Consider the following 12,491-nt stretch of genomic DNA (forward strand, 5'->3'; position numbering starts at 1 on the left):
AATCTGACCTGAAGCGACGTCAGACTTTGTGCAAATTTAGGTCAGGTGCTGGTGATACGACCGGTGACGTCGCTTTCCTATTAAAAGCGACGTCGTTGGATCCGAGTCGGGAAATCCAACGATCTGTCGACGTACAAAATAACAACGTACCATTTTTATTAATTTCCCAACGTCGTTCCCACGTTGGTTTGCACGACATACATATACTTGAACTAGCCCGACGTCTACCCGTTGTCCGAATAGGATACGTCTCACTGATAATCCCTAAAGTAACGTCCAATTATATTTTGTTGTATTTTATGTTCATATTTATAACCTAATTTACGTATCTCTATTTACGTCCGTAAATACAACCCATTAAGTAGCATTTGCGACCTAATGAACATCATGAACATAGCCTAATAAAAAGTTTTAGTAAACAAACTTAATTTTTAAAAAAACACTAAAAAGGCACTTAGACATTCATCTACATTTTACAGAAAGAGGTCGAGGCTTTTGCAAAATAATAATAGTAGTAGTGATGTCTTGCCTCCACCCATAAATGCTTTTTATCCGGAAGAGATGCTGCATTACACTGGTTGTAACACTGGTGCATCTTAATTTCATTTTTTAGCTTAGGAAACCAGCAGACCCTATCCCCCTCCCACATGTGAGGTTAGGCTTAAAAAAGTGGCTGTCCATTTTTTTTTAAAAAGAAAACATAAACTAAAATATAGTTGCACAAATCCACAAATCGCAAAGTGAGGTTACGTGGCGTACGTTGGAATTATATACGTTATAATACGATTGCCGGTCGTCCGGTTTGATAACTTCGGTCGTGCGAGACGACTAATGTTGGAGACCCGGTTGAAATTGGTATATTGGTAGTTCATATTAAGTCGGACACAGAAATCCGCCATTCTTAACCAGTATCCGATTGTCAGCCATTTTAAAATCGTTTTTTGTTTTTAAAATTTATATTCACATTTCGATTTCTAGTAGAATAATATTGATAAGGTTGAGTTTGGGGGGAACCACAGTACAGTTTTATGATTAAACCAGCTAGAAAATTAAAAAATATTTTTGCGAGTTACTTTTTTATAGATATTTTTATTTCATAAATCTACCTAATTTTGAAGGCGCTCGTTGTTTTCCGGAGTATTTTAATCAGATATATCAAAAAAGTGACTTCCGTTGACAAAACTGATGTCTGGATTAATGATTCAGAATTATTATAATATGAAATTAGATAGGCACTTATATTCGAGGAGTGATTATGAATCCATTTGTAATTAGGTAGTTTGGTTAGGTTTTTATGTATTCTTGGTAGCGAATATGAAACCAAACGTAACGTAAGTGCTTAGCGATGAATTTTAAGTGACTAAAATCCAACGTAATATGACGTTGGTAATTGGCAGAATTACATTCCCTATTAGGTCAGATACCGACGTCGAGGCGACCCGAATCTGTATTCCCCATTTAGGTGCAAATAAGGGTCGTCAGGCGGTCGAACCGACGTTGGTACCCGACGTCGGGTTTATTGAACGCGACGTATACCCAACGTTAGATAACGTCCAAATGCTACTTGGGGTTGCTCTTTCTGGGTGCGTCCAGCCTAAGTCTACGACACACAGAAAGCTACTAGCGTTTTAGCGTGTAAAGCCTTTGTAAGGCGTCCTTTTGCGACTAGAAACAAAATAACACTTAGATTATATATCTAAGTTTATTATATATTCTAAACGGTAATACATATATACCAGAAAACTACTGTCAAAAAACTTCTTCACATTTCATATACCGACTCTAACCAAAGCTCTGGCTTGTCATACCCTAGATTCTCTGGAAAATCACATCCTAATTCGGCTACTGTAGGTCCAACCTCCTAGACAATCAAAAAATTGTTTTAGTTTAACTAAATTTGTTTAAAAAAGGGATCTGAATCAATAAAGTGTGACCAAGACTGATTCAGTATTACTGAAAAATGGAAAACGGCTTTTGTGTTCACTTTGCTAGTTGAATATATTCAGATGGTCTAGACATCTTTCGTTGATCTCGTAAACATAAAATGTCTACCAAATCACAACCAATTGTTCGAGAAGCATGTTTATAATTAAGGCGCTTAAGGGATACAAGTGACTTTTTTCTAAATGCAGATTTAGATACTTTAAGTACCTACCAATTTATTTGGTATAAAATGGAATTAAGTAAATTCTACAGTGGCACTAAATAGAGCGTAGAATTTACTTAATTTCCTTTTACACTAAATAAATTGGTATCTAAAGTGTCTAAATCTGTATTTAAGTCCATTTAGAAAGTCACTTGTAACTTGTATCCCTTTTACTCTAAGCCCCCCAATTAGCATATTAATTATGATATATCTTGATGTATCAAAAACGACAAAAATGTCTTATATGCTTGCTTGGAACCATTGTCATCTGTTCAGTTTTAATTTAAAAATAGATGCAGTTTTTTTTTTAAATTACTTAAAATAGGCTTATCTAAAAAACTCAGATCTTTTTACTTTTTACGACTTCGCTGTAAAATTAACAGGGGAGCTAATACTCGTGCATAATAGCATGCCATTTCCTATGTTTCCAACGACGATGAACACCCGGTATATTGAAAGAATTCGTTTTATCATCAGTTAGATTGCTTTAGAGAGATTTATAAGTGACAATCCGGCTTAAGAGCTCTATACAGGGTGTTTCAAAACAAATGCGAAAAACTTCAGGGGGTGATTCCTTGTTCAAAATAAAGGGTAGTTTGCTTTATAAACGTTGGGTCAAAAGTCAACCATTAGGGAGATATCGCGGTACAAAGATGGCGGAAAAATAATGTTTTTATTTTTTATCTTGAAAACGAAAAGAGATAGACTAATGAAATTTTATGGAAGCATTACTGTTATGAAAAACACACTTTCTGGCATTTTTTCATTTTTTGAAAATGAGTGGAAGGGGTTGAAATAAACTACCCCTATCATTCTTGTTAACGAAATTTAAAGAAAAATCTTATCAAACACATGCAGAAAAATTAATTTGGATAGTTCAGTTTGTTTAGAAACTTTTTTATCTCTTGTGTTTTTTAGATAAAATTCACCGATTTGAAATTAAAAAATAAAATGTAAAGCATTACATGTCAGGACAAAAAACATTTTTAGATTAAGAATCTAGTGATAATAACGATAATAATAATCATCTAGATAATAACGTATTGCAGTAGAGTAATGTCAAATAAAATAATATTAGGAACATCCTAAAAAGTAACAGCAGCCGACTAGATTTTTTCCTAAAAAATTACAGCAGCCCACTAGATTCTTTATAAGAAAATGTTATTTGTCCTGACATGTAATGCTTTACATTTTATTTTTTAATTTCAAATCGGTGAGTTTTATCAAAAAATAGAAGAGATAAAAAAGTTTCTAAACAAACTAAACTATCCAAATTAATTTTTTTGCATGTGTTTGATAAGATTTTTCTTTAAATTTCGTTAACAAGAATGATAGGGGTAGTTTATTTCAACCCCTTCCACTCATTTTAAAAAAGTGAAAAAATTACCAGAAAGTGTGTTTTCATAACAGTAATGCTTCCGTAAAATTTTATTAGTCTATCTCTTTTCGTTTTCAAGATAAAAAATAAAAACATTATTTTTCCGCCATCTTTGTACCGCGATATCTCCCTAATGGTTGACTTTTGACCCAACGTTTATAAAGCAAACTACCCTTTATTTTAAACAAGGAATCACCCCCTGAAGTTTTTCGCGTTTGTTTTGAAACACCCTGTATACAGTCGATAGAGGTTCCTTTAGCACCCTATTATAATGGTATATACCTGGACGATATAAGGATATATCTCGGCCTCGTAGTTGCCGCACTTGAGCTTGACCATCTCCAAGAAGCGCACGGTGAGCGCGTAGTCGTTGAGGCGGCGGCAAGCGTGCAGCGCCGCTATAATAATCCGGGGCTCCGGGACCGAGTCGTAGCCCGCGATGTCGTTCATGGCCTGGCGCACGTCCCAGCCGTCGGCGTCGTCCCGCCCGAAGATGCACTCGTACCTGAAGGGGGGGAAAGAACAAAGGGAACAGATAGGACACAGGACTAGGGTTCAGAACCGGGTAATCCCGGCTCCGAAAGTGCCGGAAATTCCCGGTTCTTTTGAGCCATAAAAAACCACTCTAATTCTAATAAGAAGAAAAATCTCTTCTAAATATGTAGTGATGCCAGAGAGTGATGCTATTTCTTATAGTGCTTACTTACTTGCCCTTGGGTGACACTTGCGCGAGATTATCCTCCAAAAGTGGTACACAAGCTACCACCTCCCCCAGCAAATGTCGGGAACCTACCTCCAGACCCAATATGCGACACAAGCAGTGCCGGACTTAGGCCTAGGCCAACTAGGCCCGGGCCTGGGGCGGCAGATTTTTAGGGGCGGCAAATTTTGAGCATACCAAAATATTTATCTTTTTTTTAACTTTTATTTGTTCATAAAATATTTCGAATATAGCCTTAGCCGATTTCATATTTATTTATAGTAAACGCCACGAATGTTTGGGAGTGATTCATCGGTCGCTACCATGTGAACTAATCTGTTCAAGGTCACATAAAACTCAATTCCAGTGCCGTGGTGTTTCAAGTCATTAAATAATCAATATATAATCTGTTGTAATTTGTTGTTTTAACTGTCAAAGTCTTGTCAAAACATATATTTGGTTATAAATATAAAATGGAATGCCCCATTGGTCGCACTACAAGCACACCAATGGACTGACGCACAAAAACGAATCAATCAAAGAAACGTGATATAGTATCGTCTTTGTCAATCACGCTAACATTTTAGAATAAGTAGGAGGAGCGCAGGCAGATGATTAGACCGGGCCTTTGAAAACCTACGTCTGCGGTAAAAATTTACGTTTTTAATGTAAAAATGATAGCGCGCGTGTCGATTCTAACTTCATCAAGCGATGAATCACTCCCAAACATTCGTGGCGTTTACTACACTTAACTATTATTATTGTTTAAATATACAGGGTGTTTCAAAACAAATACGAAAATCTTCCGGGGGTGATTCCTTGTTCAAAATAAAGGATAGTTTGCTTCATAAACGTTGGGTCAAAAGTCAACCATTAGGGAGATATCGCGGTACAAAGATGGCGGAAAAATAATGTTTTTATTTTTTATCTTGAAAACGAAAAGAGATAGACTAATGAAATTTTACGGAAGCATTACTGTTATGAAAACACACTTTCTGGTAATTTTTTCACTTTTTTAAAATGAGTGGAAGGGGTTGAAATAAACTACCCCTATCATTCTTGTTAATGACATTTAAAGAAAAATCTTATCAAACACATGCAAAAAAAATAATTTTGATAGTTTAGTTTATTTAGAAACTTTTTTATCTCTTTTAACGTCTATCTCTTTTCGTTTTCAAGATAAAAAATAAGAACATTATTTTTCCGCCATCTTTGTACCGCGATATCTCCCTAATGGTTGACTTTTGACCCAACGTTTATGAAGCAAACTACCCTTTATTTTGCACAAGGAATCACCCCCTGAAGTTTTTCGCATTTGTTTTGAAACACCCTGTATAATTCGCTTGGGTTATTTTTTACTGCATTATGCCATGCAGTTAATAAATACATAAATACCTCGAATATAAAATCTTTTAACGCGAAATTTACTTTTAACGCGAAATTTACTTTGAAATCGCCGCAAAAAAGAAGGGCATAAGGAGGGCCATAGAATTGTTAGGTGAGAAAGAATATGCGGCAGATAAAAAGAGAAAAGTGAAAGGGAAACGACAATTTAATGAAACCAGTGATAATGAAACTCTATTTAACGCTAGGAACCAATGGGCACCTACCCCAGTATCCTTCAGGCAGAAATTTGCGCTATCGAAAGATGCGTACAATTTATCTTGGATAGGAACTATCGAAAACAGGAAATTGCCATCCTATCCGATAGTCAAGCAGCACTTAATGCGATCAACTCAGTAACCATCAATTCGAAGTTGGCCAAAGAATGCCTAGAGAAGCTTAACAAATTAGGCAAAGAAAATAAAGTCGGTGTAGTTTGGGTGCCTGCTCACCAAGGGATAGAAGGCAATGAAAAAGCAAATGATCTAGCTAGAAAAGAAGCGAACACTCCACTAACTGGACCAGAACCGTTCTGTTTTCCTAACGGGAACCAACTGAAAGCGGAACTGAAGAATCTGGAAGACTCCATCCGTAATATAGAATGGGTGTCCTCCAACGGTCTAAGACACTCGAAAAAGTTCCTCAGAACTTACGACCGAGAAAAATCAAAGGTTTTCCTTGATTTAAGTAAAAACAATCTTTGGATTGTCACGGGGTTTCTAACAGGACACTTTCTCCTCAACGAACACCTCAGTAGGCTGAAACTGAGAAACAACGGCGAATGCAGATTTTGTGGGGAAAATGGGGAAACACCAGAACACCTTATCACTGAGTGCGCCGAGACGACAACCATTCGTGCCATGAACCTTGGTACGTCTGATGTCGAGGATGGAGAGCTGGCCTCTGTGGAGCCGTCTCAGATAGTGGCTTTTCTTAAAGCCCTGAGACTGTATGATGAGTTATAACTCGTTATAACTCAAGAAAGGGGAACACACAATAGATCTATAAGGTCGCGGTGATTAACTCCCCTTCTAAACATTCTACATTCAACGCTAGGAACGATTTTAGGATAAATGTATTTAATGTTATTATTGATAAATTAATCCTTGAAATTTCCTACAGGAAAAATGCCTACAATGACTTTTCAACCAAATTTGGTTTCTTTTTTTAGTGATTTATCTACTTTAAGTACTGACAACATTACCGATAAGTCCAGACATTTAATAACCTGTTATCCAAATGATTTAGATGAGTCAATCAGTCAATGCCTAATGAACTAATACGTTTTCGTGAATTTATAAAATGCATTAAGTCAGCAAAACCATCTGCTAGAGAGCTTCTTAAAGTAATTTATGAAAAAAAAACGCTCAAGACCTGTTTCCAAATACTTTCATAGCATTAAGAATCTTCACATGTACTTTTATTACTAATTGTTCTGCTGAACGCTCGACACGCTGCTTTGACACGTATTAAAACTTATTTACGGTCCACTATGGAAACAGAACGTCTAAATCATTTAGCAGTTTTACATATTGAGTCCGACCTTTTAAAAACTAATAATTACGATGAAGTAATTGATAATTTTGCGAACAAAAAAGTACGTAGGAAACCTTTATAGGCATATAAGCAAACCTTATACGAGTATGTAGTTTTGTTGTTCTTTTGTTGTCATTTTATATGAATATTTTAATATTTATTTTATGTTCTGTGTTGATCTGTTGTGTCGGTCTATTCTGTTGTTGATCCTGTATTCAAATAAATGTTTTTATATCCGTAATTTTTTTAATTAAAAAAAATGTTAAGGGGCCTCAAATTTTGTTTAGCCTGGGGCGGCAACTTTGTTAAGTCCGGCCCTGGACCCAAGCTACCGTTTTGTTTACAAAAACCTGGGTGAGCCAGGCGTGCTAGACGATCCTCTGAGAGTGGATCTTAGTGGAGCAGAAGCACGGAGATACCTCCGTCTGCTCCACGAAGGACTTGCTCTAGACGAAGCAAAAGCGAAAACACGCCTTGGAAAAGGGGAGAGTAAAGGAACCAAGAAAGAGCGTGGCGCATTTCCACCAAAGGGCAAGAGAGGGAGTGAGAACCTCTCACCTCTGCTCCGGCAAGGAGGGAAAAACACCATCTACACAAGGAACAAGGCGAAATACACCATCTACTTGCTGGGCCTTATCCAGGCTCAACTGCAATGTAAGGAGTTGGCGAGTTATCAACTCGAGGGAGGAGGATCATGATCCGGCCCTTACAATAGGAATTGCCCTCAAATCCAAGGAGGCAATAGAGAAAGAGGGATAAATCCTCTATTACAGATACGGGACAACACCGGTGTCAGGTCTAAAGAGAGACCAAGTTAAAGAGGCGGAGAAAATGGAGACAGATCCTCCAGCCTCCACCTCTATAAAATATAAAAGTAGTAAAGTTTGTATAAATGTATGTCCTAAAATGCTTAGTTTTCGAGATACGCACGGTGTAGAAGTTTCATTTTTATTTCGATTTTTTCCAAATAATTTCTGCAGTAACGTCAATATTTGGATGAAAATTGGTGTCTGGGAGTTTTTTGACATGAGAAATTTGATTTTGATGGCAGTATGACTCCTACTAGTAGAGGGCGCCACCTACATATTTTTAACTGGTTTGAAGAGTAATAACTTTTCGTCCTTACCTGTATAAAACTACTGTGTAAAAAAATATACATTTACGTTTTTTACGTAAAAAAGGTCTCTTGGTAAAAATCGCTATGAGTATTGGTTCTCGAGATATTTGGAATCGAAATTATGAATACCTGTCATCATTGACAAATTAAATATGTTGACTAAATAGTTATTAAGGCCGCCTCAGACACGCATGCTTTTCGATCGTTTTACTTGCACAGTCATAAGTTGCAATGCAACACTGAACGCTGGCAATCCTTCATACACTCCGTCTTAAAGTACAGTTTTCTCTTCAGTCATCAGTCTTCAGCTTTCAAAATAAACATGGACCGTCAAAAATTAGCTGTTTGTTCAGCAACAGTCTTGATCATTAAAAAGAAAAAAAAAAGGAGAGACCCCGAAAAAGATGGTCCAAAAAATGGTTGCTATTGAGAGAAAAATTTACACATTTTAATTTGTTGAATGAATTGAAGTTAGAACCTTAAGTTATTTTTGTCGGAATATTCCTTGCTCTCAAATTTTCCACAAACATTCATGATTTCTATATAATTCAATGAAATCTGAGAGAAACTCTCTTGACATCAGTCTCAGGTCAGCCATTTTAAATTAAGTAAGATGTAATGCAACACTCTCTGAAGACCAATCAGACTCAACGTCTTCTTCGCAAGCAAGTTGGAACGCGAACGAAAAATCAACCCGCGGTTGATTGCGTTCAAGCCAGTCAATTGACGGTACACCATAAACAAAACGGACGACTTGAGGCTTCACACACACCATCTTGCATAGCAACTTAAGACTGACTACTTAAGATGCTTTTCCGTTTTGCTTGCACAGTCTTAAGTTGCAATGCAACACTGAACGCTGGCAATCCTTCATACACTCCGTCTTACACTCCGTCTTAACGTGCAGTTTTTTTTTGCTAGGAAGCGAGAGACTGGAGTTCGAATCTCGGCCGGGACATAACTTTTTATCTATTTTTTTAACTACTGTTGTATTCTATAGTTTATTTTTGTAGTATAAAAAAAGAACTATTTATTCTGTTATTTTTTAATCTCCGTTATTAATATAAATTGATTGTTGGTACAATACCTCATTTAATATAAAATAATATTCTACTTTTTGAAATGTATCGGGCCCTAATTGTACTTAAAAGTAATATATTTTTAGTGATATACCATATTGTAAACTATTTAATATTTCACTTAAAAAGTTAATTTGCACTGAATAATTGCCTACCATTAAAGGAAATTTGAGCTATATAATCCTTGATGGGCATATTCTGGGTATGCAAATACTTCCTCTAATTTTTTTTTTAAATAAGACGTAATGCAAGACTGAAGACCAATCAGACTCAATGTTTTCTTCGCAAGCAAGTTGGAACGCGAACGAAAAATCAACCTGCGGCTGATTGCGTTCAAGCCAGTCAATTGACGGTACACGATAAACAAAACGGACGACTTGATGCTTCACACTCACCGTCTTGCATAGCAACTTAAGCCTATGATTATAACATGAGTTGCAATGCAACACTGAATGCTGGCAATCCTTCATACACTCCGTCTTAAAGTACAGTTTTCTCTTCAGTCATCAGTCTTCAGCTTTCAGAATAAACATGGACCGTCAAAAATTAGCTGTTTGTGCAGCAGCAGTCTTGATCATAAAAAAGAAAAAAAAGAAGAGACCCCGAAAAATATGGTCCAAAAAATGGTTGCTTTTCAGAGAAAAATTTACACATATTAATTTGTTGAATGAATTGATGTTAGAACCTTAAGTTATTTTTGTCGGAATATTCCTTGCTCTTAATTTTCCACAAACATTTACGATTTCTATATAATTCAATGAAATCTGAGAGAAACTCTCGTGACATCAGTCTCAGATCAGCCATTTTAAATTAAGTAAAACGTAATGCAACACTGAAGACCAATCAGACTCAACGTCTTCTTCGCAAACAAGTTGGAACGCGAACGAAAAATCAACCCGTGGTTGATTGTGTTCAAACCAGTCAATTGACGGTACACCATAAACAAAACGGACGACTTGATGCCTCACACACACCGTCTTGCATAGCAACTTAAGACTGTGCAAGCAAAACGAACGAAAAGCATGCGTGTCTGAGGCGGCCTTTACAAAGAGATGTCCCTCGGTAGTTTTATACAGGTACGGACAAAAAGTTATTACGCTTCAAAACAGTTGAAACACATGTAGGTGGCGCCCTCTACCAGTAGGAGTCATATTGACATCAGAATCAAATTTATCATGTCAAAAAACTCCTAGACGCCAATTTTCATCCAAATATTTACATTATTTCAGAAATTATTTGGAACAAATCGAAATAAAAATGGAACTTCTACACCCTGTATCTCGAAAACTAAGCATTTTAGGACATATATTTATACGAACTTTTTTACTTATTTTTATCTGCAGAATATTCTGCCGAAGTTTCCGGAATACAGTTCGGACCACCCTGTATCATTCGTGAAATAGAAATTCATATAAGTTACTGACTGTTTTATAATACTAACCTACAGATCATTTCTTCTACAGATTCATCTCTAATAGCTAAATGACTAATAAATCTCAAATTCTCACTGCAATACACCGAGGGATTTTTAAGCAAAGCCACACGTCTGGGTGCAGAAGAAATAGTTTTGAATACTTGCCCGATGTGATGACGTATTATCGGTCGAGTGAACATCCGTGCCAGTGCCATCTGAAAAAAAAGGAAAATAATATTGAAAAAAACGTTAAATAACAGTTAATCGTTCTCTACCTTTTCTTGAATTCAAATCAATGTGTATTCGAGAGTTTGCTTTTCTTCTGATAATGACAGATATTTTTTATTGACAAGTTTGAGTGAATGCTATAAGTGACAATGTTGATGTTCGTGTTTCCTAAGTTACGTCGCTTTAGAATAAAAAAGGAATATACAATGTAAGTCAAAACCTTTGAATAAAAAATTAAGGAAGGAGTATTTTACATCGGGGGATGGACATAAAGAACCCCCAATTTTGACAGTATTGTTTGACGTTTCAAGAAATACATTTAAATTTGATTTGAAATCTTCAGAATTTTCTAAGCTTATTTTATGATATTAATTATTTATTCTACAATTGATCTAGTTTAAATGTAGTAAGTCTGGAAGGATATTGTGCCAGAACTTAAATTAACAGTGACGTTATTGCGAATTTTTATTTATCTGCAAAACTCTTCTACCAAATTACCTCAACAAACAATAGTAAATGTCCATTTTTCACCATACTGCAATCTGACATTATTAAAAATAAATTTAAATGTTACAAAAACTATTAGATTTAAGTATACACGGTGTTTCTAATTAGGCTCTCGTCATTGGAAATTGGAATCTCGGAAACAGTAAGAGATATCGGATGGCTTAAATTGGTTAAAAGTTGCCTTGTTAGTGAGCCCAGTGGTAATCGGTTTTGTGGACAACAAACTGCAGGAAAGAAGATTGGGAATTAGAACAGATACGACGGCGCGGCGGTCTGTTCGACATAAAAAGACTCAGGGAAAAACACGTACAAAATTCATAGAACAGAACTTCAATACGCTGATGACTGCATTAGAGTTGCAAAAACGTTACAGCGGTTACAAGAAATGCTGAAACACATATTCCTGGGCATACGAGGCTTTGGGTCTTAAGCTGAACATCGACAAAACTAAAATCATGTGCACTCCCCCAGGAAGATCACAACAATGCTATAAAAATCGGAGAAGAACTATTGGAATATGTACCGGAATTCAATTACCTCGGCAGTTTGATTTCGGAAAAGGCCAATATCGACTCTGAAATTCAGCACAGGATTAGCAGCGCAAAAACAAAATTTGCAGTGTACTGAGGAATAATAATCCCCACCATATTATATGGAAGCCAAACAAATAATTTAAAAATATCGTATTACTTAGCTGAACCCAAATAGGGGGGGGGGCTTGCTATTGCTCCAAAGTTACCCTGTATATCTTACCGTTTCCGAGATGCAATGGTGAGAGTAGAATTTGAAACACCCGGTATACCATGATATATATGACATAAAAAAAAACAAAAAATGTAATATGCGCCACACTTTTTTGAAATACCCTGTATACTTAAAAAACTTAAATGTTTATCTTAACAGTCCCTCCTAACTTTTCTATTTAACATTTTTTTCGTAATTCTCAAAACCCACGAGATAATGAACTTGTATCTATATCGTTGACTCATCCTGTAGGTATACA

At 36.2% G+C, this 12,491-nt stretch overlaps 2 protein-coding genes across 2 annotated transcripts in view; one reads left to right on the forward strand and one right to left on the reverse strand.

Moving 5' to 3' along the window:
* LOC115890446 overlaps positions 1-12,491 on the forward strand; it is a 66,805-nt gene that overhangs the window by 7,088 nt on the left and 47,226 nt on the right. The window lies entirely within an intron of this gene.
* Positions 1,713-11,134, reverse strand: LOC115890445 (cytochrome c oxidase subunit 5A, mitochondrial-like). The gene is made up of 4 exons (XM_030910674.1): positions 11,029-11,134; positions 10,781-10,968; positions 3,807-4,029; positions 1,713-1,861 (listed from the first exon to the last, which is right to left on the reverse strand). The coding sequence occupies exons 2-4, from the start codon at positions 10,966-10,968 to the stop codon at positions 1,763-1,765; spliced, it is 510 nt and encodes a 169-aa protein (XP_030766534.1). The 5' UTR covers positions 11,029-11,134; the 3' UTR covers positions 1,713-1,762.

The sequence above is a fragment of the Sitophilus oryzae genome, unplaced genomic scaffold, assembly GCF_002938485.1.
Source record: "Sitophilus oryzae breed Bouriz unplaced genomic scaffold, Soryzae_2.0 scaffold_864_pilon_pilon, whole genome shotgun sequence".
NCBI lineage: Eukaryota > Metazoa > Arthropoda > Insecta > Coleoptera > Curculionidae > Sitophilus > Sitophilus oryzae.

Excerpts from the sequence above, each read along its gene's own strand:
- LOC115890445 (XM_030910674.1), bottom strand. The coding sequence starts at position 10,968 with ATGGCACTGGCACGGATGTTCACTCGACCGATAATACGTCATCACATC. Across the intron at positions 4,030-10,780 it reads GTAGAAGAAATGATCTGTAG|GTACGAGTGCATCTTCGGGC; the intron begins GTTAGTATTATA and ends CCCCCCCTTCAG. Across the intron at positions 1,862-3,806 it reads TATATCCTTATATCGTCCAG|GAGGTTGGACCTACAGTAGC; the intron begins GTATATACCATT and ends TTGATTGTCTAG.